This window comes from Leuciscus leuciscus, assembly GCF_965113295.1.
Source record: "Leuciscus leuciscus genome assembly, chromosome: 4".
NCBI lineage: Eukaryota > Metazoa > Chordata > Actinopteri > Cypriniformes > Leuciscidae > Leuciscus > Leuciscus leuciscus.
In genome coordinates this window covers 9,004,884-9,032,508 of record NC_138728.1, presented here as the reverse complement: position 1 = coordinate 9,032,508, position 27,625 = coordinate 9,004,884, and the positions used below count along the sequence as shown (strand labels likewise).

Sequence of the window (27,625 nt, the reverse complement as noted above, 5' to 3'; positions counted from 1 at the left end):
CGTCATGCGTGCTAACTAACGTCATATGTGTAGCTAAATAATAATGCAAAAGAAAAATTGCGTGTTTATGTTTTCATTAACTTTTTGCCTCATCTATTTAAGGCAGTATTCTGAACAAATGCAAAACAAAGTTAAATATATTTGAGTATAGCCTAAAGTTAAACAAGAGCGTGGGTGCTGAAAAAATGATCTTCATCTCTCTCTTGTGGTCTTCTCTGGCAAGACAATGTGATCCACCAGATGGAGGCAGATACCATCATGTCACTGATGGATAGATCCATTATGTTCATATTCCTCCCATACTTATACAAGACAAGAAAAGTTAACCCATTTCATATATGATCAGAATGACTGATGAATTGCTTTAAACAATCACTTCATAGCAGTATGGTGAGATATAGTAAGAAAAAAAAGAAACAAAGAAAACATACAGAACGAATTAAGGCAGAGCAAGCACTAAAGGACGTGTGTAGAATCTTAACATTGACTACAGCAGTTGTTGTGGGAATTTTCGACATTCAAGCAACAGTTATTGGCAGGAAAACGGTGCCGCCAATCCAAAACCCCTCAGGCCTTAACCAACACAACCAGACACAGCCACGAGCCCCTACAGACTTCTGGGAAGGCGTATAGAGCATGGCACCACCCATAGAGCGTGCAGGAATGGGCCAGTGGAAAAAGCGTGACTCTTGGCTTCGGATGTAATGCTATGCTTGGATGGACATAACTGATCATTCACATATGAGACAAAAGATGAACGATGATCAGGAAGAGAGCAATGACCCCGGTCTCCACAGGGCAGCGTGGATCAAACTTACATCCAAAATATATTGTGCGTGTGTGCATGTGGTCGCACCACCCACTGTGTTGCTTTCAGTATCTACTCAACAGCACACACACACAAAAAAAACAAAAAAACATATTCATCTTACATTAAAGAAATGTAAAATATTGCATGGACATGCCTCAAAAACCTCTGGGGCTCAGCAAACAGTAAAAAAGGCTGAATCATTATATTAAAGTATACGGATATTCTTCAATTACTGATTATTATTGAATTTCATCTGCAGAAATATTTGTCTTTGTTTTAACAGTTGTGGAGCTGCTTTTTCCTCACCAAACTACACTTCCAGAACATTAAGAAACAGTTTCAGCTCATTAGCAATGGCGGAACAAACCCTGAAAAGACAATAGTGAAGAACAGCAGATTTGATTTGACAAATCATGATTTAACCATTAAACACATACTAAAAAGAATGAGGGGGTGAAAGAAGGCACCGAAAGTCTGGCAGCCACCTGAGTTGTTGGCTACGTCAGAGAGAACAGATGCGTACACGTGGACTCCTTTCGTCTGCATGTCGTCTCTCTCCAGAATGGGTTGCCACCAAGTTTCCAGGGCTGAAGGTCTCAGCGCTGCTCCTGAAAATGTACCTGGAGAGTTGCAGTGATTAATGCTAGATTTCAATGGATGCTGTCTGTGATTGGTCAACGTGTTGCCCACAATGCGAACAATTAGTCGAAATTATGACATGATTCGTAACTAGAACTTACAAAGAACAACGTGTTTTTTCTTGGAAAGAAGAATGAAGAGATTTTTACAGATATCAATAAATATGTTCTTCGGGGAACATACTTTGTTAAAACAGTGTGTGAAAAGGCAACATTTCCAAAAGGGATTCATTTATTGGATGGAATTGGGTTGAAAGTCTTTGTGAAAATCACTGTGGAGAATAGTCTTAAGTGACTTTACAGTTTTTAAGAAAGCTTGATGCAACTTCCACTCAGCGGTAAATACAACCACATGAGAATGAACAAGAAGGCATTCAGAGTGAAATCACGAAATGCAACGTGAGCGAGATTTTCCACCGACTTTAATAGATTTGCCAGCATGTGCAAGAACTCACAGGAATTTTTCCTTCTGTCACTGGACAGAAGATCTCTGATATGTTCTGCGTATGCATCCGTAAATTGTCACCGTCCCGTTGCTTGGAATGTGGCTACATAAAAGGGCCATTCGCATTAGCATTTAAGAACCTTTTAAGAGAATGCAACCATGGTATTTGGCACAACTCTGTTACTTCTAGCAAAGCACTACTTTTTCAGAGATGTGTGTGTGGGATTACAGCTTAAGAGGAAACGAATGAGACACAAACATCAGTCACAAGAAATAAGAACTAGAAAGACAACAACCATGATTTGTAATGTGGAATATTCATTTAAATTGTAAATCGATAAAGCTGCAACTGCTGAACACCCCCGTTATCTACACTTTCGGGAATTATTCACGTTTATTTGTTTAGGATGGAAAGAGCAGAAGGAGAAACATCAACAGTCACAGGCAAAAAGAATGTTCATGGTCTCTAAAAAACTAATTTTATTTAAGTTTTTCAAACTCAAGAACGAGGTGTAATTGTAATCGCATATGTCGATTGTTCATAATTTAATATATACAGTTAAATGCAGAAAACAAAGCTAAAATTGCAGAATACATCCTTTGGGAATTATTTATTACGGGATTCTCATTTGGAACCTACATATCAAAAATATCCTGGCATATTATCTACATAATTCCCATTATAATTCATCATTAACTGAAGGAGCCCTCAATATAACCCCCCCCAAAAAAATCATCTATTTACACTTTTCTCTGCAGTTCAGAATTTCAGTTCCCTTTATGTTCCAGTTATATTCCACAGTCATTATATACAAAATGGCTTGATTCCCATTTGAAGCCCAAGAGTTACGCATGTGTACTTAAAGGGGATTATACCATTTCTCCCTGGTTTTCGCTGTGGATTGCTGGTTGCCATGGATATTTTGTCAACATACTTGTTTGATAGGCCCAACGGCGAAAAGAAGGTCCACTTCCTCTCACAAGGCCTTGTCTCAGGAGATCTTTCCAACCCTCCCCAAGTAGTTGCTCTACTTGCAAGTGTGCATGTCGTTCATCGTCTCACAGCGCCGACACCGAACGTAACAGCACCAGACGAACTTACACTCGCAGCGCTCTACGTGTCGTACCACGTGTGTGTTGTAGCCCCGCCCACAGCACAGCAGGTTGCAGCCGTCCGGCCCGACTGAAGTTCTGTTACACCTGCGGCCCCTGGTCCCCGTCACGCCCAACCGTCGGTCCTCCAAGCAGTAATTTGGTGATTTGTTGAGGAATATTAACTCCTCTTTGGCGATAGGCATGTGGCGTTGGTCTTTGTCCTTGCGTCGCACCTTACGTTTGGAACGCTCCACCACCTGAACGCTGGTCTCGTAGCGCTCCTTCAGGTAGGCACCCACACGCTCAAACGCGGCCATTGTGCGCCAACACGTCTTTACCGCACACGAACCCGACACGCCATGACAGCGGCAGTCTGTCAACATTGTTTTGGCCACCGCCTGTAGAGGAATAGGATACGGAGAGCATTATATATCTGATCGACAATAGAAAGAAGCTGAGATCAGGAGAGCAGCTTGTTTTTCTATGTAAGCACGCAGACATGTGATCTGATTCAATTTCAGCCTTCCAACATTTTCGCAATTTATTTTGACAGACTTTCTGGACTTCAGGCAAAAACGCGGAACTAATGTAAATCTCCGGGAGAGTTAACCCTGGTTGACTATAAACCACATTTCCAAGGACTATATAATTTTGAAAGATGGAGATTTTATGTCCTTCCTTCCCTTCATGTTCTGCACCATGTAAGTGGAAGGAGCATTTTGTGAGCTGACGACTTTCATAAAATAGGAGCATTCGTTTGGGTGAAGGATTACAGGGGCCCTACGCTGACTTGAGGGGAATTTTGTCTCGCTTGAACGCTCCTTGGTGGTTTCCAACCAGAGCTGTGGTTTAGGCTCTCCAAACACTTACAAGTGTTCTTCAGTCAAGGCTGTGGAATTCCGTGCAAATCATCAGCTTCTTAGATTAATCAAGAACATGTGGGGAGATGTAACTCATTTGAACGATAAATTGCCAGAGCTGGAGCAGCCCATTACTATTTCTGTTCTTATTTGGTTGTTTTGAAATAGTTTCTATTGTCAGTTAGAACAAGTCAAAGATTCCTTTGCTGGAGAAAACTGTCATATTTTAAATGGTAAATACATGCAAGTTTGTCATCTTGCATAAAACCTTGAGGTGATTGAGGAAACCTTGTGTTGGACCTTCAGTATTGAATTTTAAAGAGGATACAAGGCCGTTTATAAACGAGGCTGTAAGAAGACCTTGAATGCTTTATGAATGTTGCAAGAATGCTGTCTGAGGGTGGACATTTCCTCCACTATCACACTTTTCATATTTTCTCCAATTAGAGTGAATTAGCATCTATACAGGGAAACATAGCCCTGAACTATGAAAGCTTGCTAGGTCTTTTGCTGTCTTTTTAAAGCAGGCAAGCAAATTCACATACACATTGATGCTTTAACTTGACATATGTCACTCAAAATGTGAATGGAAAGGCAAGAAATTATCTCAGTATGTCAATGAAGGGCAACCACCACGATTCAGAATTAAAAATCCCATTTTCTCCATGATTATCATTTGATGATAACTATATAAAGCAATGACATTTGCTTCTGTAAAAGCTGCAAGCAAGATTTCAACTTAAAAATCTCAAAAGAGATCAAAGAAGTCCCGATGGAAACCGAAATTACGGCAAAAGCAACGACCACACACTCCCATGAAGCAGTGAATTGATTACATCATTTGCAATACTTTCGGGATTTTAGTTTATGCCTTCATAAAAGACGATAAGTACAAAGTCTTGAATCTTTGTCGATTTGTTAAATTAATATACATTTTTGTTACAAATAAAGTTTGGAATGTTATTATTTCTCTCAGGGTTGGTTGGTTTAAGTCCATGACTTCTTATTAAAGCCTTTATTAAAGTCTATTTTGAGATCTCTAAGGAGAATATTAAGGGGAAAAAAATAAGCGAGCAGTCACTGTTGTGCATCTAATTTCTTTCAACATTATTCTAACTAGTGAACAATGCACAATAGAAAGGTTAGTTCTGTGTCACCCACCTGTCTCCCAGCCTCGCTGTTATGCTGGTTCATAGTGAGCAGGGCGTCCTCACCACGGGCTGATGTGTTCTTTACCGCATTTTCGATGAAGCGGCGGCTGAACAAAGTCCCGAAGGCGATGTCATCGGAGCACCCGCCCCAGTGCCAGCCCTCTGTAGGCGAACCGCTGCCCAACAGGCTCGTATCACACGAACACTCTGTCATATTTCCTGCACTGCAAGAGCGAGTGACTGCGTGAACCAGCCCGGCAGCCATTACCGAGTAGATAAATGCTGTCTCTTTTGTCCCTTAAAAAAAAAAAAGAGAGAATGTAAGCAAGATGCCGATCTAGTACTTACAAATGTTGAAACAACCAGAAAATATGGGAATGTGAGATACCCAACAGGACATTTGTGAAAAGGATCTCAGTGCAGCAGTATCAGAGCAGAGGAGTCTGGGAATATTACTTACATTCATACAGAGAAACACTGATTTCCCACTATAAAAATGAGCAAAAATGTTTGGCTGAAGTTTTTATTTTTTAATTTATTGTTGTGAGAACAGATGATGCTATAAAAATTCCGGGTTACACTATATTTAAGGTGTCCTTGTTATAATGCAATTATACATTTAGGGTTTGGTTTAGGGTTAGCTGCACGTAATTATGCAAAATTTACAGTCAACTACATGTGTAACAAGGACACTAAAATAAAGTGTAATCAAATTCTGAACAGCCTATTGAAAAGATGTGGTTTTTAAAGTCACTGTTTTGCACATTAAGTAAATATCTCTGATATACATTTCATGGATGGATTGTGTTTAAAGGTTATTTGCTTGGATTTGAAATGCTGTGACAGAAACTTGGGGGAAATCTTATATGAATTCACAAAAATCAAGAAACACGTTCTAGCATGTCAGTTCGACTCTTTGTTTTGTAATCATGCTAATCCTGTATGCATTAAATTCAGGGCCAGCTGAAGACCATAGTAAGTTTAGTATTAGAGATTGTTAACCTAAAACAGATGTGGGTTCACAGCTGTTTCCTAAATAAAATCTCTGATCAGCACATGAATCAGCATTTCAAATCAGTCATTAAATGGTCAAACGGACTGACAGTCAATTAAATACATTCAGATGCTTTAAACAATTACAAAGTGATAATCTCTCATTATACGACAGAAACTTGTTTTTCTTATGATAATTGAAAATACTGATACTGAAGTGTCCAGTAACCACATATATGCATAACATATTTTAATTAAAATTTTGTTCTGCTTTTAGACATCATTTTATCATTGAAATCTGAAGGTGAATAACCTGCTTTAAAACTAATATTGAAAGAAATAATTTACTAGCAATACAGTGATCATCAAACGTTTAAAGTTTGACGATATTTCTACCCTTTTTAATGTATCAATCATTATATCGATGTAATGATTTGTGTGAATGTTTTTAATATACATTTTCATTCCCACTTTTTTTAAACGTTAAAAAAAAAGTTTTAGAAGGCCTATTTTATCGAGAAATTTTTTTTTTATATAGATGTGCTGGTCAAAATTGTATTATTTAATATCATTGATAAAGTTAACAGCATAGTTAAAAAATTAAATAATTAATGGACATTCAAATTAAATCTATTTCAGTGTGACATTGCATGCATACCACTGGTGAGCTCGTAGCCGAACACGTTCGGGTCCCGTCGGGTCGAGCAGTTCCAGCGTTCGTGTTTGAACTGCGTTTGGCACTCGGTGATGCCCAGGCGCGCGCCCTCTTTAACGCTCGGTAGAAGGTGCGGTTTGCGCGCGCACAGCTCCTTCTGCTTGTGCGACAGGGGCAAATGCGCGCAACCCAACTTCTCGGGCACTCCTACAGATGTGATGCCCAACCACCTGTGATGCGGAGCAGTGTGACACAAAGATCAGAAGCGGTTCTCCTCTCCTGTCGGCCTGGATTGAAATGCCATAACCAGGCCCGAGGAAAAGGAGACAATTTTCAAACATTTTATTCAAACAATATTTGACAGCAACAACGACACAGCACTTATGTACTTACATCCAACTCCCTTGAGAGCACAGAGGGCAAACTGAGAGCCATATAATGAATAAATGGTAAATTGCATGTATTCCACAACCGGTTTTATCCATGTCCACTTCATTTAACAAGTCCCGAACTGAACGTTAGGACAAAGACGACTCATACCGGTCCACTACATCTAATATCTAGCGTATGTAATCCACAAACGGTGCTTTAAAATTCACAAGTCTCCTTTCATGTATCCATGAAGTCGCAGGTACGAAAAAAAAACATCTAACCACCAAGAAGTCACCTTCGCCATCACTGCGAACTCAAATAGACACAAACAGTTATATACTGCTGTTGGAAAGCGCGCAACTAAACACTCTCATGTGCATCGCTCCCACATCGCGATTGGTTGGAAAGCTTCATTAATATTCAGAAGGTACGACCGTTGTCAACACTGATTGGACAAAGCGATGTTGGCTTGGAGTTCGGTGAGAGAGCAAAGCGAGAATCAAGTACACTCGGGTTTTTGTGAGATTGAAAGGACTGTGTTAAGAATAAAAAGGACTTTAGTATTTAACTGAGCATATTTAACATATACTTTTAAAAAAAAGAATAAGAAAAAAAGGTTAAAATAAAAGGTTGAACAGCAGAAACGCTGACACTTAGACAGGGTAAAACCATTTAAAATAAAAAATGTTGAGATTTAACAACTGCCCACAGTGTTCAAATAATACAATAACTTTCAAAAGCGTCGACTATTATAAATGAACTTCAATAAATTAATAATTTAAATCTATATTTTATTATTAGTGAAACTTATATATACATACATTATATACGTTAAAACTTCCCAAATGGGGGTAGGCTACTAAGGATTTCGATTTTGCTTATAAAACATCCATCCATCCATCTTCTTCCGCACATACTCTGGCTTATAAAACAGAAATAACTAAAACAATGAGCACAGAGTGTATTTGCTATACTTTGACATGCAACTTTGTTTTCACCCATAGTTATTGATAATCAACTTTAATAATGATTTCCAATATATAAGTCGAAACCACCATCAATTTCTGATTTGAAGTCGATTAAGGGGGACTTGCGTCTTACAATGGGGGTACAAAAAAAAAGTTGGGAAAAACTGTCTTAGATATAATCAATAATAAAAAACAAAAAACATGAGTCTAAAGTAAAAAGTTGATATGTAATTATATCATAAAAAGGACAATGATAATGCTATAAAAAGGCTTTTTGAATACATTTTAATAAAAAGGGTTCTTTTTCAGCAAAAGTTTTATGTTTGCATGAACTACACTACACTACACGTCAAATTCTTTTTCTGCTAAAATTGCCTATGACCTAAATGGTAGAATCAAATTAAATAGAAGAAGAAGAAAGAAAAAAACCACATTTGATAAATTCAAGAACCAATTTGTTTTAAATGATGAAAATATAAATTTTTAATTGTTTGTGATGTTAAGTTACATTTCATGTTGATTGTTGGAATCACACATTTCATGTAGGTTACAACCAGACAGATACCTTGGCACAGCCCTTTATAAACATTCAAAACATATGTAATAAATTGATCCTAAAACTCATGTCAATAAGAGAGTAATCACGCGCTGTGGAATCTTTACGTGTCACCTCATGCGGGTTCATGGGTTCATTTATATTACTTCAAGTAACTGGTGGGAAGATAAGTTATTTTATAAGATATTTCAAACAAATCCTGCTAATTTTTCTCTCCACAAACCACTTCCTGTTTAACGTAAATTATGGACAACTGAAACATCATGCATTCCAGCAATTTAGAGTAAATCCAGCAACAATATAAAAATTCTTACCATCAAAAAAGTATAAATAACCTCTTCTTTGTAAACAGCATTTATAACATTTTACACAGATTATTATTAAAGGCACTAGAAAACACTGGTAGAAAAATAAATGTAGAAATAGAAAATAAACATAGAAATATGTGTGAGGAACATAAGACAGTAATACTACAACATAAAATATACTTCATAAGACCTTTGGCATAGAACATACTTCATAAATACTTGATGAACCTGGCATGTGAAGGAAAGGGGGTGTAAAGCTAGACTTCAAAACATTGCCCGAGCTTCCATAAAAGTGACAATGTGAGGCAGGGTGACATCAAAGGCACTCCATAGCAGCCGCAAAATGTTCCCAAAACATATTGGGAACATTTCAGCCCATGGTTCAGCAGTAGCAGCATTGTGGGAATGTTGCATGAGCGTTGTAGGAAAGTTTTTGAAAGGCTGTTTGAAGACTGTCTTCACAGTTTTTTCATCAGCATCGCACTGCAGCCACTGCCTGCCCTTAAGCCACAGCTGCCAAAGTCATTTTGACAGGGCTTCAGGGGGTCTCATTGAACCCTCCACACCCCTTTTCCATCTGGATCACTCTACACAGAAACACACATGCACAAACAGACACCTACCTAACTCGCCCTCCAATTTACCACTTTGATACAGCATATGGTTTAGTAGATTTAGACCAGTGGTTCTCAAAGTGTGAGGGATTTCCCCCCAGGGATTTTTTTAAAGGTTTAAGGTTTACAACGAAAAAAGTTTGAGAACCACTGATTTAGACCATCGGTGTGCACAGTTTAGCCCTTTCTCAACACATTAAGCGCACACACACACACACACACATATATATATATATATATACATATAGCTCATTCAGACACACACACACCTGAACAACAAGCACAGGTTAGCGTCACCAGCCGCTAAATGTCTTTTTGTCACTGTTGGCGAATGGTCCCGTTGACGGCGTGATTCACACATATCCTGCTGAGGAAGATCTCCGAGTACACCGCGTTCACTGGTCCCTTTACGTGGTAGGACACGTCAGGTGGAGACGATGGATCCTCGTGCTGTTGAAGCCCCGTTTGCTCGTTGGCCGGGTTCCCACTTTCTCCACCAAGCTTCAAGATCTTCAAATTTCTTTGGGAAGCAGCGGTTGGAAAGGGAAGCTTATAGACCTGCAAACAAAGTAAAATGATCTTCAAAGACATTTCTTTGGAAATTCCAAGGACATCTGATTTCTTTAGAATCATCTGAACTAATCGATGATCTATGCCAGGGGTTTTCAAACCTGTCCCTGTCCCGGAGCACTGCACATTTTGTACGTCTCCCTTATCTACACCCAATTCAGGTCTTGCAGTCTCTACTAATGAGGTGAGGAGTTGACATACAAAATGTGCAGTGGGGTGCTCCAACACAGGTTTAAAACCCCCTGATTTTTGCCATATTAAAGCATTAGTGCTCATCCACTTTTTCAGCAGCATTGAGAAGTATTTTTCCCAATGGGAATTTAAAAAAGTCTTTGTTAAAGATTTATAAGTCAGGAACCAAGCCAACCAGCAACAAGGTGAATCACAAAATCACAACAACACAAAGTTTATTTGAAGCAAAAAAGTATTTGAAAATGGGACAAAAAGACAAAGGTACAAGGCTGTGTACTTAATGGCTTTAATGAGGGAAAATCTACAGTCCCATGAAGCATTGCGAACAACAAGCTAATTAAAAATGGAGAAATATAAAAGTATTCATTTACAGTTGATGAATATATCTATAGAAAAAATAGCCTGTTCGCGACTCCGTGATTGGTGGGATTTTCATCAAGGGCAATGTAGTTTTCCCCCACAAATTCAGCTGTTAAACAATTGTTTAAAAAATAAGTTGTAACAATGAGGGTTGATGGCTTCAACAAAAGCATATAGCATTGGTTAACAACTTTGAAGCTCACATTAGGTCTGTCTTTAATGATTCATAAGTTATTGTTAAAAATCTATTTCCTAATGGAGAAAATGGACAGTTTTTACTTCTAGAACCCGACTTTGCACCCAATACACAGGGAATGAGAGATGTTGGTCATGTAAGCAAATCTGTGTGTGTGGCTCCGTTCTCTGACATGGGACACATTTTTTAAATTAGGAATCTAGTCTTTATCCCCTTTCAGTTTTATATCCTCTTTAAATGGCCAATTCTTATTAGCTCCCTGCTCTACAAAATACTTAACAGCTAAGAACTTGTTCCTCTGAGCACTAAATAACACAAAAAAAAAAAAATAAATCAAAAACCAAATAATGGCTCCTTTAAAACTTAAGCAAAAGACCCTTATGTGTCGTTAAGTTTGTCTGGTCTAAATCTGCTGGCCTGTTGTCAGATGTGGCCGCTCTACAGTGATATCAGTCCCATATGTGAGCAGGTTTGGTGTTTCTACCACCACTTCACACACTCAGTGAGCTAATACATCTGTTCCCAACCTGCTCTTTATTGGCTAATAAAAACCTGCCTAATTGCTAATTACTCATTAACTGATCCGCAAATCACATTTAGGGTGAAGTAAAAAAAGGAATGGCTTCTCTTGTAAAAGATTTATGGGACTGGAAGGCTGGAAAAGTGTTTCTAGCAGGATCTGGGAGTGCGATTGGTAGAACTGTTTCATTCACACACATGTATGTGTGGATCTAAAAAACACAATGTCAATTAGATGTGCCTTCTGCGCAGTGAATTACATCCATAATAATATAACTACAGATACAAATTTACAGAATTAGCACAGAGACCCAAGTTCAACAACATGGTTATTAAAATAAGTTGGCTTTAAAATTCAAAATGGCTTTAAATTAATAGAAGTGTTTATGCGAGGCAGGTCTTTATTCAGCATAACTGGACTTTAATTCATTTTAAATCATTGTATATCACTTTTTACTGTAGTACAGAATTACTATTGAACAGTTTGGGGCCTGTAAGATTGTGTAATCAGTGTCCCTTGATCCTTGAAAAGATTATTGGTGATTAAAAAGAACAGCACTTCAAAAGAACAGCATTTATTTGAAATACAAATATTTTGTAATATTTTAAATGCATCCTTTTATAATGAGTTCTCGCTTTATAAAAATATAATTTTTTACCCCAAACTTTTGAACGGTAGTGTTAATCTCTTTTTTCTTTTACCTCATGAAAATGGCAGGCACATCGTCCCTGCAGGAACTCCTTATAACGACCCATAGTGATGCTGAGAGTGTCAATGACCTCAAATCCAAGATCCTTGGCACTTTCCAGAATATTCTTGTTCACAGTATAGAGTTCTTGCACTCCATTCTAGAACCAATGAATGAAGATGATAAAGACTGTCAATAAATGAATGAATACAGACCAGATCCAAGGACCTCTCATGGTCTTCAGTGATCCTTACCAGTGGAAGGGAGCGAATACCATCCACAGGCAGATGGAAACCCATTCCTAAAGACTTCACCACCACCATGATGTTCTCAAGACCCTCCCTTGGAGATAAATTAGAGATATGATGTTAAGTATTAAAAGCCACACAGTCAGATTGGTAGTAAACCACACAAAGCAAAACCAGCAACCTTGAAAACCTTTAAAACCTTTAAAGTATTTGCCATTGGAACTTTGTTAATTAAAATGTGGTCAACTCAAGCTAATAATGAACAGGCTGTGGCATTTGTGTGGCATTTGGGTACATGTTTACCTCTGTAAAACCTGTTGAATGGTCCTCAAATGGTTCAGGTTCAGCCACTGCACCCCTCCAGCGACCAGCACTGTCTGAGGTGAGTTCTCCAGGGGTTGTGACCTGTCCCGGTGGAAGTGGTTTTAAAGGAGAGGTTAAAGATCAACACCACGTTCTGAAAACATAACCAACGATCAATTGATGCCAAGAACTGACCCATTATTCCAAGAAAAAATAAAAATACAAATAAATTCAAACTGCAAACTGTTTTGTTTTCCACCACTAAAACAAATCGAAATCCTGCTTATTAATTTCATTTTGCAAAAACAAAAAGTGTCAGATCATTCAAGCAGCTCCCAAAACACGTCCCTAACAGATGCACACTAAAACACACTCAAACACAAACACAATCACATCTGTGCTGCATATCCCACCCTTCTGCCCACATCAGTAGCTGTGTGAGATCAACAGCTCGCTGAGCCAGCAGCGGTTACCGTTCCTGCTGAGATACTCTGATCTGACACACAGACTCCCAACCACATACAGCCCACATCCCACCATCAAACACGCTGCCAGAGTCATTCAGTGTGTTAACAAGGCCTTTACCACCGACACCAAACCCTCACATTCACAGCTTAATGGGTGCAATCCACAGCCACATGGAGCCACAGCCACAGCCACAAACGTCCTCCAGCGTGCACGTACACACACACACACACACACACACACACACACACACACCTTTCTAGAAGTTGCTGCAGAGCTCTTTGGAAGGTGGGTCTCTGGGACTTTGGCAGCCAGAATTGCGGGTAGTAGGAGTAGCTGACGATAGTTCGGCCCTGGTTCAGGTTGTGGTAGACGATGGTGTCGTGGGCCTTGTCCCAGTCCTCCAGCGTGGTGTTCACCCTTTCCATCAGGTAGTACATCATCCCTCGATTGGTGGAGTCACCGATAAACAGGACCTGGGTGAAAACATGCACATAAGTCAGATGTTGTAAGACATGGACTGACTTCTTAAACCCAGATCTCGTCAAGTCAAAAAATAGACTGCACAATACACACAATCCTCCATTTAAAAGGCACAAGTCAGTCTTTATGTCTATAGTCTTTATGCATCTTTTATGCAGATCTTTCCAAAAGGTTTTCAAAACATAATAGCGGGGTTACCAAATTATTATTCTGCTGGTCATGTGTTCTCAGCATGGCTGCCTCCAAGAGGGTCCAGTGTTGGGTAAGTTACTCTAAAAAAGTAATTAATTACTAGCTACTAATTACATATTCAACAATGCAATTTGATTACTGTGCTAATTAGTCTCTCTAAAAGTCTCTCTATTAGTCTATCTAGTCTCTCTTTTTTATGCTATGACTGTGTGTGTTTATGTATGCTGCTAATGCTGTTATATGTTCTAAAACTAGCACTAACACTTAAATTATATTTTTATAGACTCAATGAATGATGCACTGACTGGAGAGCACTTTAAATTTCGTTGTACCTGTGACAATGACGATAAAGACCTATTCTATTCTATTCTATTCTATTCTATTCTATTCTATTCTATTCTATTCTATTCTATTCTATTCTATTCTAAAAAGAATTGCATTAAATTACAGTAATTAATTACACCCAACACTGGGCCCACTCCTGTGTAAAATGAAACAGCTTTTTCTAAGCCACTGATTTTAGTCTCTTTATCTCATGTGAGGATTTATGTTTCCAAACACATTGGTCCAAAATACTACTAACTTCTTTTTCAGGAAGCTTCTAGTATAAGTACTTCATATTTGTGTAATGAATACGGCATATTTATAGTATTAGACTGGCATAAATTTTACCTATTCAAAAACAGTTTTTTTTTATTATTTTTTTTTAAATCACTGAAAGAAAGGTAAAAAAAAAAGGAATAATGCAAAATTTGAAAAAAATATTATTTAATGAATGCTAAATGAATAGGCCTACATAATTATGATTATTCAAATAATTAAAAAGTCCCTTATGAGCACCAGACTGCAGTCAACCCAAATGCAAGGAAGTGAATAAATAATGCCATTATAAGGGTAATAATTACAATATGCTCTGCCGAGTCGCCACGAAGCACTTCAAAAGAGTCTGATAAGCTTGGATGTTCGTCTGTGTGTGCGCTTCTGGAGTGAAGTTGGCAGGAATGCCAGTCTAAATCACAAGATCTCAGGGAGCGGGCATTGGAGACTTACTTACAAGATTAAGGACAAATACTTTCAGCAAAAAGTCAAAAGTTGCACTCATGTTGTTCCAAACCTGTATTCTGTATTTTTTTCCCCAGTGGAATACAAAATAAGTTGTTGTTTTTTTTTCACTTATGGCATATAACAACAGTTCATACAGTGTCCAGAGGCTGTAAATAAGATAAATGTATTTTGTACAGGAAAATTAATAACATACAAATTTGAAATGACACTGTGAACTCAAAACGAAGCACAGGGCTGCCTTGAGACTGCAGAAATGGATTTAACATGAAACAAATTCATGAGTGTAACTCTAGTCCTTGACAATCTAAAGCTCTTTTATTTGAAACAATCTTTCCTGAAGAGTCACTGTTTTCCTGTTGGAAGGGCTCGCAGTCAGAAGGTTGTGGTTTGTCTGTATAGCGAGAGCTTGGGCCCTTGTGTAATGTGGCTATTTTTTGTGTCAGATCTGATCTTGTGAGTCTTATATCGAGAAAAGTGGAAAGAGTCATGCTGTCAAGATGAGCGCTGAGGGAGCGTTTGAAGGGGGAACAGACTGTAGGCTTGGCACACGGCTCTGAAAACCCCTGTTGGGCTTTAGGCAATAATTTAAAAACAACCCAAAACACAGGAGGTGAGCAGATCACATTAAGCTAAAAAAAAATTAATAAAAAATAAAAAATAAAATGTAGAACACAAGAGAGTATGGTTTTCTTTCCCAGAATCCTTTTCCCTCTTCTTTCTGAGGAATTTACAGCATACTTATACGCACATATTTAAAAGCAGCAGTGTAATTGAATCATGCGGCTGATGTGAGCTCAGCACCTGCTGTTAGTCTCTGATAAACAGCTGCTCTCTGCCAAAGGAACTTCAATGCTATTTGCCTTCCACATTAATTTATTCTTCAGTACGGTATACACACATATGGCAAAGCTGTCAGCTGCAGAAGAACCAGTGAAATGTATTTTAACATCAAGGAAGAGAGCAATTTCAAACAGTTGATTTAAACTGAGTACTGTAAACACTTTATGATCATTTCCATTAACGAGTCATTCAAATATTGTCCCGTTTATACCAACAACGATAACTATAACAATAACTATATTAGCATCCATTTCTGCGGATGATACCATTCTGTTTATTCTAAGCGCATGCTTGTCTGCCACTTTAAATGCTTGAGCTCGTTATAGCAGGATGGATTCTGATTGGCTGTCAAAGTTTTTATCGTTCATCGGCTAGATAGAATCGTTCTAAAAGTGATTCCAACAATATTGTTTATTTGTGGTGTTATCGTTATAGCTGTGGTGTGAATTCAGCTATTCTTTAATATTGAGAACGATATTTAGAACTATATCTTTATCGTTATCTTTATAGTTATCATCATCCTTGGTGTAAATGGGCCTTTACACTATCGTTCAAAAGTTTGGGGTCAGTAAAAATAAAAAAAAATTTAAGAAATTGTTAAATTATCAAAAATGACTGTAAAGACATTTATAATGTTAGAAAAGGTTTCTATTTCAAATAAATGCTGTTCATTTAAACTTTTTTTCGTCCTGAAAAAGAATCCTGAAAAAAAAAAATGTATCATGGTTTCGACAGAAATATTAGTTTTTAACACTGATAATAATAAGAAATGTTTATTGAGCAGCAAATCAGCGTGTTATAATGATTTCTGAAGGATCATGTGACACTGAAGACTGGAGTAATGATGCTGAAAATTCAGCGTTGCCATCACAGAAATACATAATATTTTCAATTATATTAAAACAAAAAACAGTTATTTAAAATATTTTTAAACATTGGTGAGAATAAGAGACTTCTTTCAAACACACACACTCACACACACACACACACACACACACACACACACACACACACACACACACACACACACACACACACACACACACACACACACACACAAATCTGTTTTTGGCTCCTGGTTCCTCACCTTCCGGTCCATCATGCAGGTTTGCAACTGAGGTTGGTCCAGCAAGGGGTGATAACATCTGTCGGGTTGCCAGGCAACCTCTCTCCAATCACAAGTCCTGTTATCTGAGCAGCTCAGGCAAGGGACGACCCAACGACCTGACAGAGATGTAAAATATTATTTATAGTGCACTATAATACATTTCTATGACAACATCTACTCATATTACAGTGTTCGCATGTGATTCACAGTGGAGTGAATCTCTGTAAAGTTTTAAGTCTTCTACAGCTGTATATCAAAAATGTACCATAAAATGCTGAATTAGGTGGGAAACTTTGCAGCTAGACATGATTACTTCATTGTGCCGGTTATATAAATCACATATTTTTCTCTTTAATTGCTCTTTTTCATTGGACCTTTTATCCATAAAATGTATTTAGCTCGCATAATTTTATTGTCATTTATTTGGAGATTACGGTTGCATTCTGTATTGTTGTGCATTTAATAAATACACCTTGATTTAACTTCAGTGTGCAAATTAATTTCAGAAAAAGTGATTTGAAAACTTGAATGTTTCAGATTTTCGAGTTTCAGAAGGAAATGTAATTAGATGGGTTCTCACACACAAACAAAGTTTATAACTCCATCTCGAACAGTTAGTTAAAGTAGTTCCCCGCTGTCTTTGATGCACTACCCTGCTGAGGACGGTCTTTTTACTTTTATAGCACTGACTGAAAACCTCCTCTGAACTCTAACCTGGTGGCTTTACATCTAAAAGGCCTAGCAGCTGAACATACACTCACTGAAGCGAAACCCGCAGAAGGACAGCTCACTCAAAAAACCTGTATGAAATGATTATTTTCCCCCATAAAGACAGCATTGAGGCCCTAACCTTATAATTGAGCTATGATTCAACTCAACTTCAGCAGTGAATCACATTATCACACTGTAAAACCAGACATAAATTACCAAACTCTGAGTTCACTAGCAAACCTTTCCCATCCTCGAGTGGAGCGGCTAATAAACCGTGAATCTCGTGCTTATATGGCCAAACACACGATTAACTACTTTGCAACTGAAATGTGGTTTTAGGGCCAACACTGTCATTCAGAGGAAAAATAGGTGGAAAATGAATCATCTGTCAACATAACAGACAATCTGTGACCGACCGGTATGACTTTCTGAGTTACTACCTTATATGTAAAAAACAGGACTGTAAATTTTACAGCAAGTTTCTGATTCAAATTTCAGATACTTTACTACAAGTCCATGATCAAAACCTGGAAGAAACCTACCAGGTTCATCTCCTGAGGGGCAAGGCCGAGGCGAGACCTGGGCCTCTCCTGAAGATCTCGACCCTGGAATGGGCTCCAAACCGCAGGGTTGATCTGGTCTGACCACCAGGCCACAGTCCTGCAGAAAAAGAAAGGCAAACAGGTGAGTTTTGAGTCTGGAAAGATATTCTGAGATGCTGGTTGCACTCCTGTGTTAAAAATATAAGCACTCAAGACAATAAAATCGCCCTTTGATGGATAAAGATTGAGTTGTTTTGAAGTTTCCATAGCTTTCTCCACCCCAGCTTTCCCCTTCGCTTTCATGTGTCTGCATACACAAGGTTCCTCATGGACAAATTAAAGCAGGCGCGCCGCCTGACGCCTGCCCTGCGGCCTTGCCCCTTGTTATGGGTCAAGGGTCGAACAAACCAAACAGGCTAAATGACAGCAGCGAGCCTGCTCCGCCGACCCCTGAAGTCCCTCACGGGAGCCATCGGGTCTGGCTCCACTTCAGAAGACCGGCTCTCTGTTGACTCTTTTGCTTGCCCCCTTCCTTAACACTTTGCACAGGGGCTTCTCGAGGCCACGTAACATTCCCCAAGTTCCTGCCGCTGTTCTCGACAAAGTGCCACAAGACAACTTAACAGGGATTTTCTTGTTCGTACCTGCACACAGTGCGTGCGTGCAAACACGAGCGGGCTTTTGATTCTGAGCAGCCCAGCATAAATCAGAAGGCTCATCCGAGCCTGGCGGAGACCATCTAGCGCTTTATGCATCAGAGCCGGCGAAAATTTAGCATCCCTCCGGAAAGGAAAATGCGTGTAATTAATTCACATTCGGAGGGCAAAGAAAACATGAAAGAACAAAAACCCTTCATTTTATCTCTCTCATCTGTCATTTTTCCATTCCCAGGAGAAGAAAATGATGGACTAAAGAGTTTCATCCAAGGTCAGGTACTCTCAGGATTTTACAGTGATGGTTTAGCAGGGGAGTCAGTGGGTGAAGAGAATAATGAATCAAGAGCACCTGGTTAATAACGATTTCACAAAACCAGAATGAATGAGAGGAATATGAGGAACTGGGGAGTAGAATAAAAAATTAGAACAGTTTAAAGTTGATGAAAGGGAATTTGACAGTATTTATTCATTCTCTTAAGTCATTTTACAGGTTCTGTGAAACTCATTGGTGATATTTCATACTCAGAGACTCCTAACTCTTCGAATTAAACTCTGTGTGCACCATTTATGTTACAGATATAAAATATACTTCAACTGTAGGGATGTAAGTGGTATTGCTATATAATTTTGCCATGTATGCACTGCATGTTTTCAGGGAGTGTGTGAACATTTAAGCTTGAAAGCTTTACTGAACCATTAGTGTTGGTTACAAGGTGCAGAGAGACCAACAGAAACGACAGTGTAATCTCCGCTGATCAAAGTGAATAACCCGCGCTGATAGAAAAGCCAGGATTATTGCCGTAAATCACATCCTACTCTCAGCGACCAACACGGTCAAGTCTCTGCCTTACTACCAGCTCTCACAAACCCTTTCAGATTCCACAAGAACTCTCTGCTTAGCTTCTATCATTAAAAGTTTGTTTCAAGTGAGAGTCTTAAGCCCTTTGAGGGGAAAGACACATACTTAACAGGGCTGTTTTAATAAGCCGACATTGGAGACAAAGCCCTCAGCTGTAGTGCACTAAAAGACATAAAAAATTACAAGCAGGAGATTAGCAGCTTTCTGTAGAGGATCAAACATGTAAAACCATTCCAGCGGGATCAAGTCTCGCAGTGAAAGTAAAGCAGTTGACAATCAAAATGAAACTTTGACAGAAAAAATTGAGATAAAAGAAAGTTAGACTGTTTATCTAACAATTTGGGATATTAAACTTTTTTTGGCCATTTTATTCATTAGATAATTTAGCATAGATTACATCATGAGGAATTTATTTACTTAAAAACATTTATTATTGTGAAACCTTGCAAATAAGTCCACCTTTAAAGGCTCTTCTCAAATATAACCCTTTCTTCTGTTGGCCTGAAAAAAAACATGATATTTTGTCAGATGAGAACTTGATTGGACAGATGTTGTATTACAGGTCAGTGTGAGTGTCCAACCAACAAAGAGACTTAGAAGTGGCAGATAAGCTGATGCATTTGTGCCATGCTTTCTTCACCACTGATCAATGCGAAAAGAAAGTGTAATTAAACTGGGTGCATTGTGAGAAGTGCCGTACAGATGTCCCATCTGCTCAATGAAATACGGCCTTTGTTATGAAAGCCTGAAGTGGCATTACTGAGAGTGTTTAATGTAATCCTGTGGATTGTGGATTGTAATCCTATATAGAACTGTCATGCTGTCAGAAAATCCCTCACACTATAAGACAGGCTATTGGGTTTCTTTTCAATTAGGGTGGTGAAAACAGAAGTAGCATATGCAGCAGGCATCAAAAACTTTTATTTGAAAGAATATAAAAGAGGTATTCTGACTGAATCCTTTAATCGGTTTAGAGAACAGAAAGAGAGGTTTTAGTTAGAGTAACTTCGAACGTTCAATTCTAGCATTCGCATTTAGCAAGTGAAAGATCACAGACTACGAGGGAGAATATTCTGGATGAAGGAATAAGAAAAGAATAGAAAAATAATAAATAAATAGCATGGTTTCCTCGGAATGTGTCTCCTAGACATAGATGAACAGAGAGGCAACAACGGACCAAGTCACTTAATCATTTACTAAGAAGCAGAATATATCAAGAAGCAATTTGATATACTTCATATGATAGAATATGATTGTTTGTCAAACTGTCTCTGTTCTGAAGTTCTTTGTCTTCAAACATAATTACACAACATACATGAACAAACACATGGATGCAATCATCTGCAGCCGGTCCAAGCCAAAAAGCTCATATAAGCTTTTGGAAAAAAAAGTTATAGACTTGCTCTTATAAGGTCAGGTTATCTGAAGAGGAGCTTTACGCCACATCTGTTCTCTGTTTTCATACAGTAGATCTCTATTAGAGCTGAATGCAGAGCTACTGCCAGCTATACACTAAACAACACGCAACAAACACACACACTTGAGCAGATAAATCTGAGGCAACATAAAAAAGCAAGAGGATGTTACTCACGGAAGTAAGCCTGCTCATGTCCTTCTCTTTGCAGTCAATTAATAAAAATAGTGAATGCTGGTATAGTGGCATGACACTATATTACTAACAGTACTCATACTATTTTAGTATTGTGCTATAAAGAGCTGAGTATGCAAATTTTTTCATACAGCAGTACAGTGCTTGTCTGTGTGAAAATTAATACATCCAAACTTTTAAACAAAATTGGAAAATAAATAAATTAATAAATAATAGGCATATAAATTAATTAAGAGCAAATAAAAAAATATTTGTGATATAAAGAGTAATGCACAGTACAAAATTTGTAATATACTGGTATTACAGCCATAGCCTTTTCCTGCGAGCCTCTGGTGATCCATTTCATATTGGTCTAAGATCTGATGCCACTGCTAATAGTGAATAAGTCTGTATCTGACATGAGATCTGTGGACTGTTAATACAAACCACATGAGTAAACACAAACATACAGTATATCTACTGATGTTTGTAACGATCTTCCGAATACTTATTTGTTATGTTCACTGTACATGCTGCAGGATTCAGGGGTTCATGACCTCTGATAGCATCATCTGTTGTGGGGGTCCGATCTAAGCTCACATGGTTTGCTTTGGAGTTCACGTGTTTGAACACTGCCATCGCAGGCTTGGTTTTTTTCTGAGTCATACTGAAGTGGTGTTCGACAGCTGCGGTTCTGACAAATTTCAGTTGTAATGGAAGATGACAGATGGAATCTGGTGTCTAGTCAAGCTCTATAAAAGGATCTGAGCAATACAAATAGGGATCCATCATCTAGAAAATACAAAAAGGATGCAATGAGAAGAAAGTAAAATTCTTTATCTCTTCCTTTCCTTTTTGTGTCAGTCATAATAACTGATGGCATGACGAGTCTTGGGATTAGGGGATTATATGAAGCATTTAAAAAAAAAAAAATCTTGTACAAAGTCCAACTAATACAAATCTACTGGCTACCAGCCAGAGCATGGGTCGGAAAGCCGAATTTGTACGTCTTTTAAACTCTGGATTCTTTTTTTTTTTTAAATCAACTTGCGGCAACAATCTAAAAGTTGCCCAATTCTGCAGGAAGACCACGGACTTTGCAAAACACACACACGCACGCACACAAATGGAATAAAATAATATAAAATAGAAACCTCAAAAATGTATTTCTTAAACATTAATTAAACATGCATGTGTAATATAATTTTTGCCATTTATAAAAAGTTTTATTTTATATTATAAAAATGTTATATTTATATTTCTTTGTAACTGTTATTGTTATTATTAATATTATTAATTATATGTTTTATAAAAAATAACTGAATATATAACTGAATAATAGTTATTTTATATTAATTTTTTGTGTTATTATTATAATTTTTATTAATATATCTATACAAAAATGTCTGAATAATAATAATAACAAAATATAAATATGAAAATACTATTTCTATTATTCAGTTATTTTTATAAAATATATTAGTAATAATAATAGTAATAATAGCAAAGAAATATAAATATACAAATTCCATTATTATTCAGTTTTTTTAAATAGAATATATAAATAATGATAATATTATTTTTATATATTTTATTTCCTTGTTACTATTATTATTTTTATTAATATAATTTATAAATCAAGAATACATATATATTTATATTTCTTTATTATTATTATTATTATTAATAATAATGTATGCAATAAAATAGCTGAATAATAATAATAATAATAATTTGTATTAATTAGGCTACTTGCTAATTACACTGAGTCATGACACTTACTCTGTATATTACTGAAATGTAGTGTTATAATTGTGTCCATTACAATTGCCCCGTTCTGCCCCATTTATGAGTTTGCTGCATGCATGTCTCCCTTCTCATCTGTTTCTCTCTTTCTTTTTCACTTTCCCAGGCTAAACATGGCATCAGATAAGCATTTACTAATTACAGTGAGGAAATGAGCAGAAGTCAAAGCTGCCAGTCTCATCTTTTCAGAACACACACACTAACTTCCTCTGTAATACGATACTGCCCTGTACCACCTGTGATACACACTCATGGCCCTCGTTTCCCCACCAAACACACACACGGGCATTAAAGAAAGTCAAAAGCACACAGCTTGGCTTTAATCAAGTGATCTTCCAGTCCTGTTAGAAGCAGAGGCAAAAAGACTCAGTTGGACACACTCACTCACAGCTGCTCTTACTTCCCTGATCGGTCTCTCTGTAGGAGAGCTGAAGAATGAAAACAGGCCTGAGTCATTCAGGAACGTAAGTGTGAGATTTAACAGCAGTAAATTTCCATTTCTTGAAGACAAATTGGACTGAGGTCAAAAATGTTGCATCTTTACTTTGGCCAGAATGAAGCACCGCCAAAGCAGATCTTTCTTTAACTGCCTGGGGCAAGGAGGTCTGTAAAACTTGAGCTATCTGTCATCATTCTCATTCATCTCAATGGCAGGACTTTCATAGAATACATCCATGCATGCTTTTTTTGTGTATATAAATATACATCTATTTACAAAAAAAAGAAATATGCATATACGCTACCATTCAAAAGTTTGTTCAAAATGTTTTTATGCTCACCAAGGCTACATTTATTTGATCAAAAATACAGTAAAAACAGTAATATTGTGAAATATTTAGTAAATTATTTTCTCTTTTAATATATTTAACAAGTGTTTTAACAAAGCTGAATTTTCAGCATCATTACTCCAGTCTTCAGCATCACATGATCCTTCAGAAACCCTTCTGATTTGCTGCTCAAGAAAAACATTTATTATCAATGTTGAAAACAGTTGTGGAAACGGTAATCTTTTTTTTTCCCCAGGATTCTTTGCATTCATTTGAAGTAGAAATCTTTTGTAACATTACAAATGCATTTACTGTCACTTTTGATCAATTTAATGAATACATTTTTGGTAACACTTTATTTCGATAGTAACACTTTAGACATTATAATAACTATAAGTAACTTTGCGACTATACATCAACTAACTCTCATTTGAGAGACTTCTTATTATCTGCTAACACTACACTTTGCTGGTCCCTCAACAGACATTCTACCGACTTTAAGTAACTTTGCAACTACATGTCAACTTATTCTACTAACCCGAACTCTAACCTGTCTACAAATTCAATGAGTTAGTTGATGTGTATTTGCAAATGACATGTAGTTGTGTTATTTATAGTTAGAATGTCTAAAGTGGACTATTAAAAATAAAGTGTAGCCCAATTTCCTTTCAAAAAGGCAACATTAAGCAAGCCAAAAACAACAAAAAACAATATAATAAAATATGAAAAAACAATGAATGATCAACACTGTATAATTCATGACACAGCACACAAACTGACTGAAGCATAAGCCGAAGCCTGACTGCTAATAGTGGACCACCAGCGGTTTGTTATTGTGAAATAATTGTACCGCTGGACCACAAAAACCCAAGGCAGAGCAGGAAGCAGTCAGCTTCTGAGTGTTCGGCAAACAGCTTTTAGCTCGATCCCTTCTTTAACAGGGACTGATTAAGAACAGAACGGATACATTTACTCAATTCTCTGGTACAAGTGAGCTGATTAGGTACAAAGCAAAAAGTGGGCTATGGCCAGACCGCAGAAATGTTCAATGAAAACCAGCAGTCAGGTCATAAAGTTACCACATGGTTCATATTTCTGTTATAATGTAGAATGCATGGGGAATCTTTCTCAGACCCTAAACCAGTTTCGCCATCTTGCTCATTTCTGTTACCAGACTTCTACTGCTCACAACCGTATTTGGACATTTAAGTTAAACTTAAATAAACATGTCTGAATGCCATAGCATTAGATAATAAAACAATCAATGAGGCATCTGCAAAGAAATTATGCTCAACACTTAAAAATAAGGTGATTTTATTGGCATTGAAGGTTCCATAAAAAAATAACGTTCACATTCATGGAAACTGTTCACTGCACAAACGTTTCTTTATAGTAGAAACAGGTTCTTTAGATTATTAAAATGTTCTTTACATTAAGAAAAAAAAGGTTACCTGAAAGGATCTTTGGGGAACCCAAAAGTGGTTCTTCTATAACATTGGCCTTTTGGAACCTTTTTTTTTTTTTAATAGTGTAGAGTTGTTTTTTTCCAGAACTGACTGAACCACTTCTGCATTGACTTTTAACCAATTTTAAGTGGATGTATGAAGTCAATTCCCCTCATGCTTACACAGGTGTGTATCAAAAAGGGGGGGGGGGGGGGGGGGGGAGAACAGGCAATGCAAGTGTTAAAAAGTCTTTCTTTTCTCCTTGATTTAAAAACGCCCTGACTCAGCGATCAGATACCAGATGTAAATTACCAAACAGAGAGGAGGCTTGTTTTCTGATTTATCCCTGGCCCAAAATCCAGCTATTTTTCTCTCTCACACACAGAAGTAAGAGGTAACACACAGCAAACATTACACCACCAACATTTTGGAGAAGTGCACCGGTGGGAGACCATGCATGAGCATTCACTGTCCTGCGCCCCGCTCTGACCCAGACGGTGCTGTAAGAGCTTAATCCGTGTGTGAGTGGGTCTGATCTGACAGACTTCAAAAGCAGAGCTCCCCATCACGCGCGCATGTGGACCGCTACATAATCGCTTAGATTCAACCACAGATCCTGATGGGGCAAATAAATGCCTCAAGACCCACTGTGAGAGCCTGAGCTGGAGAGAGTGAAAAAAAGAAGAGGTTATAGAGCATGAGAGGGAAAGAGAAAGATGAAAGGTGTGGGTGGGTTCAGGAGGTCTCTCCTGTCTCTCTCCATATATCCACCTCCGTCAATCATCCCAATCAAACCCTTCTGTCATCACCTGACTGAAACTCAAGACCAGTAATGCAGAAGAAAAACTGAAGGATGAAGGATTAGCAAAAAAAGAGCAAGTTTGTTCTAGGAGAGTAGGATTAGAAAGACATAGCAAGAGTTTTACTTTTGTGAAACAGGATATTTAGTTAGAATCCTTAAAATAAAATATGGATCATGCACACTAGGCCACAGCTCAGGATTCTGCAAGTATAAAAAAATAAAAATAATAAATAGCCTTCTTTATGAATACACGACTGAGAATGACTAGATATAAAATGGTAACAAAATCTGCTTTTGTAATGAAATAAAAATGTGATGTATTTCATTGTTAAACAGGATATTCAATGAAAATAAATTGTAAAAAAAAATTTATATAGATAGATAATAAAATAGGACTTCTACTTTTTTTCTTTAAAATAAGTATTGATGAATCAGGACCCATTTTAGCCCTTAAAAACATTAACCATAGAAGTTTCAGCCAAAAGAGTTTTTTTCAAAGGACATTCATGGTCACTACAATAAAACAACAATGTTATCAATACAGCTAACGTAAATCTTTGTCATTTTAATGTAATTGGCAGACACCATAGCTAGCTTGGTAAATAAAAAGTAAAACATCATCACCTGAATTTTGCTAAGTCGCATATGACCAACAGCTGTTTGTGACCATCAGACAAAAAAAATAAGACGTCTTTCCCTAATCAGATCAGCTAGAAAACAGCTGTATCTTATTAAGATTGTGTGAATGTGGCACACTGTGTCAAATTGGCATTTCCCCTGTCTGGTGCTAACTCAGTCCGTCACTAATAAGGCCAATGAAGTCTGTCATTGTGGTCATTCGCTCTCTGTGGTGAGCTAGCCAGTCCAGATGTGCACGAACAGACTGCGGGTAAGCAAGCCAATAGCTCTCTCTGGGCAAACAAGAGGCAGTTTTCTCTAATAAATAGGATTGAGGCTCCCGGTGGAGGATCCTCCAAGCTGCTGCACTTCAAAAAGGATTAAGAGCTCCTGACAATTTAAAGAAATGAGCACATTACTCTATATCGCCATACCGACCGGCAAAGTATGTGGAATGAGTAGTTTCTTTTGAGTTTTAAAGTGAGGAGGGCAGCGTCACATTAGCAGGTGAACTGGCGGTCAGACACAATCTGTGAGAAACAAGATGGCCAAGTATAAAAATACTACATTACAAAGAAGCCTAGGAAATCATCCATGCCTCATTAACTGTTCCTCGAGTTTTTTTTACAGCTGGCATTAAGATCAGTTTCGGCTGATCCGTTTATAAGTGGACAGCGCTAAAGACTGGTTTAAATGCGGTTTAAAATGACTCACACTTAGGTCAAAGGTAGCTGTAAACACGTTACCACATTTTATTAGTAGTGCTAACCTGAGTTTTAAACTTTTAAAACTGCTTTATTCACACTTTCACATATTTTCCCCTAGTGGACGATAAAAAAGGTGAGAGAGAACCATATCTACAGCTCAACACGTCTGGGACACATGCATTACCCGCTAGGCTACAGTTCCAGGATTGTGCAAGTATTTGAACAAAAAAAAAATAAAGAAAACAAAAGGAGAAAAGATTAACAAGGCAGATTAACCTATGGCTCCTTTGGGTTTTGAGAATAAAAGGTTTATGTTCATGGTCACTGGCACCATTACAATAGTGCTTTATAATTGTCTTTGGTGTGTTTGTTTTCACTACAAGATGAAAGCAGGTGTTCACACAGAAATAAAGGAAGCTTGAGGAGGA

The 27,625-nt window shown here is 37.7% G+C and overlaps 2 protein-coding genes across 2 annotated transcripts in view; both read right to left on the bottom strand.

Annotated features, from left to right (window-relative positions):
- Positions 1 to 1,519: 1,519 nt before the first annotated feature.
- On the bottom strand, positions 1,520 to 7,868 carry wnt16 (wingless-type MMTV integration site family, member 16). The gene is made up of 4 exons (XM_082167027.1): positions 7,042 to 7,868; positions 6,652 to 6,878; positions 5,011 to 5,297; positions 1,520 to 3,387 (listed from the first exon to the last, which is right to left on the bottom strand). Exons 1-4 carry the CDS (start codon positions 7,131 to 7,133, stop codon positions 2,923 to 2,925), a joined length of 1,071 nt encoding a protein of 356 aa, XP_082023153.1. The 5' UTR covers positions 7,134 to 7,868; the 3' UTR covers positions 1,520 to 2,922.
- A 587-nt stretch (positions 7,869 to 8,455) lies between these two features.
- Positions 8,456 to 27,625, bottom strand: part of cped1 (cadherin-like and PC-esterase domain containing 1) — a 46,811-nt gene continuing 27,641 nt past the window's right edge. The window contains exons 15-21 of the mRNA XM_082166246.1: positions 17,950 to 18,067; positions 16,676 to 16,812; positions 13,264 to 13,484; positions 12,544 to 12,645; positions 12,247 to 12,334; positions 12,006 to 12,152; positions 8,456 to 10,024 (exon numbers count right to left, since the gene is read on the bottom strand). Of these exons, the coding sequence (XP_082022372.1) occupies positions 9,785 to 10,024; positions 12,006 to 12,152; positions 12,247 to 12,334; positions 12,544 to 12,645; positions 13,264 to 13,484; positions 16,676 to 16,812; positions 17,950 to 18,067 (1,053 nt within the window). The 3' untranslated portion in view covers positions 8,456 to 9,784. The remainder of the gene's footprint in view (positions 10,025 to 12,005; positions 12,153 to 12,246; positions 12,335 to 12,543; positions 12,646 to 13,263; positions 13,485 to 16,675; positions 16,813 to 17,949; positions 18,068 to 27,625) is intronic.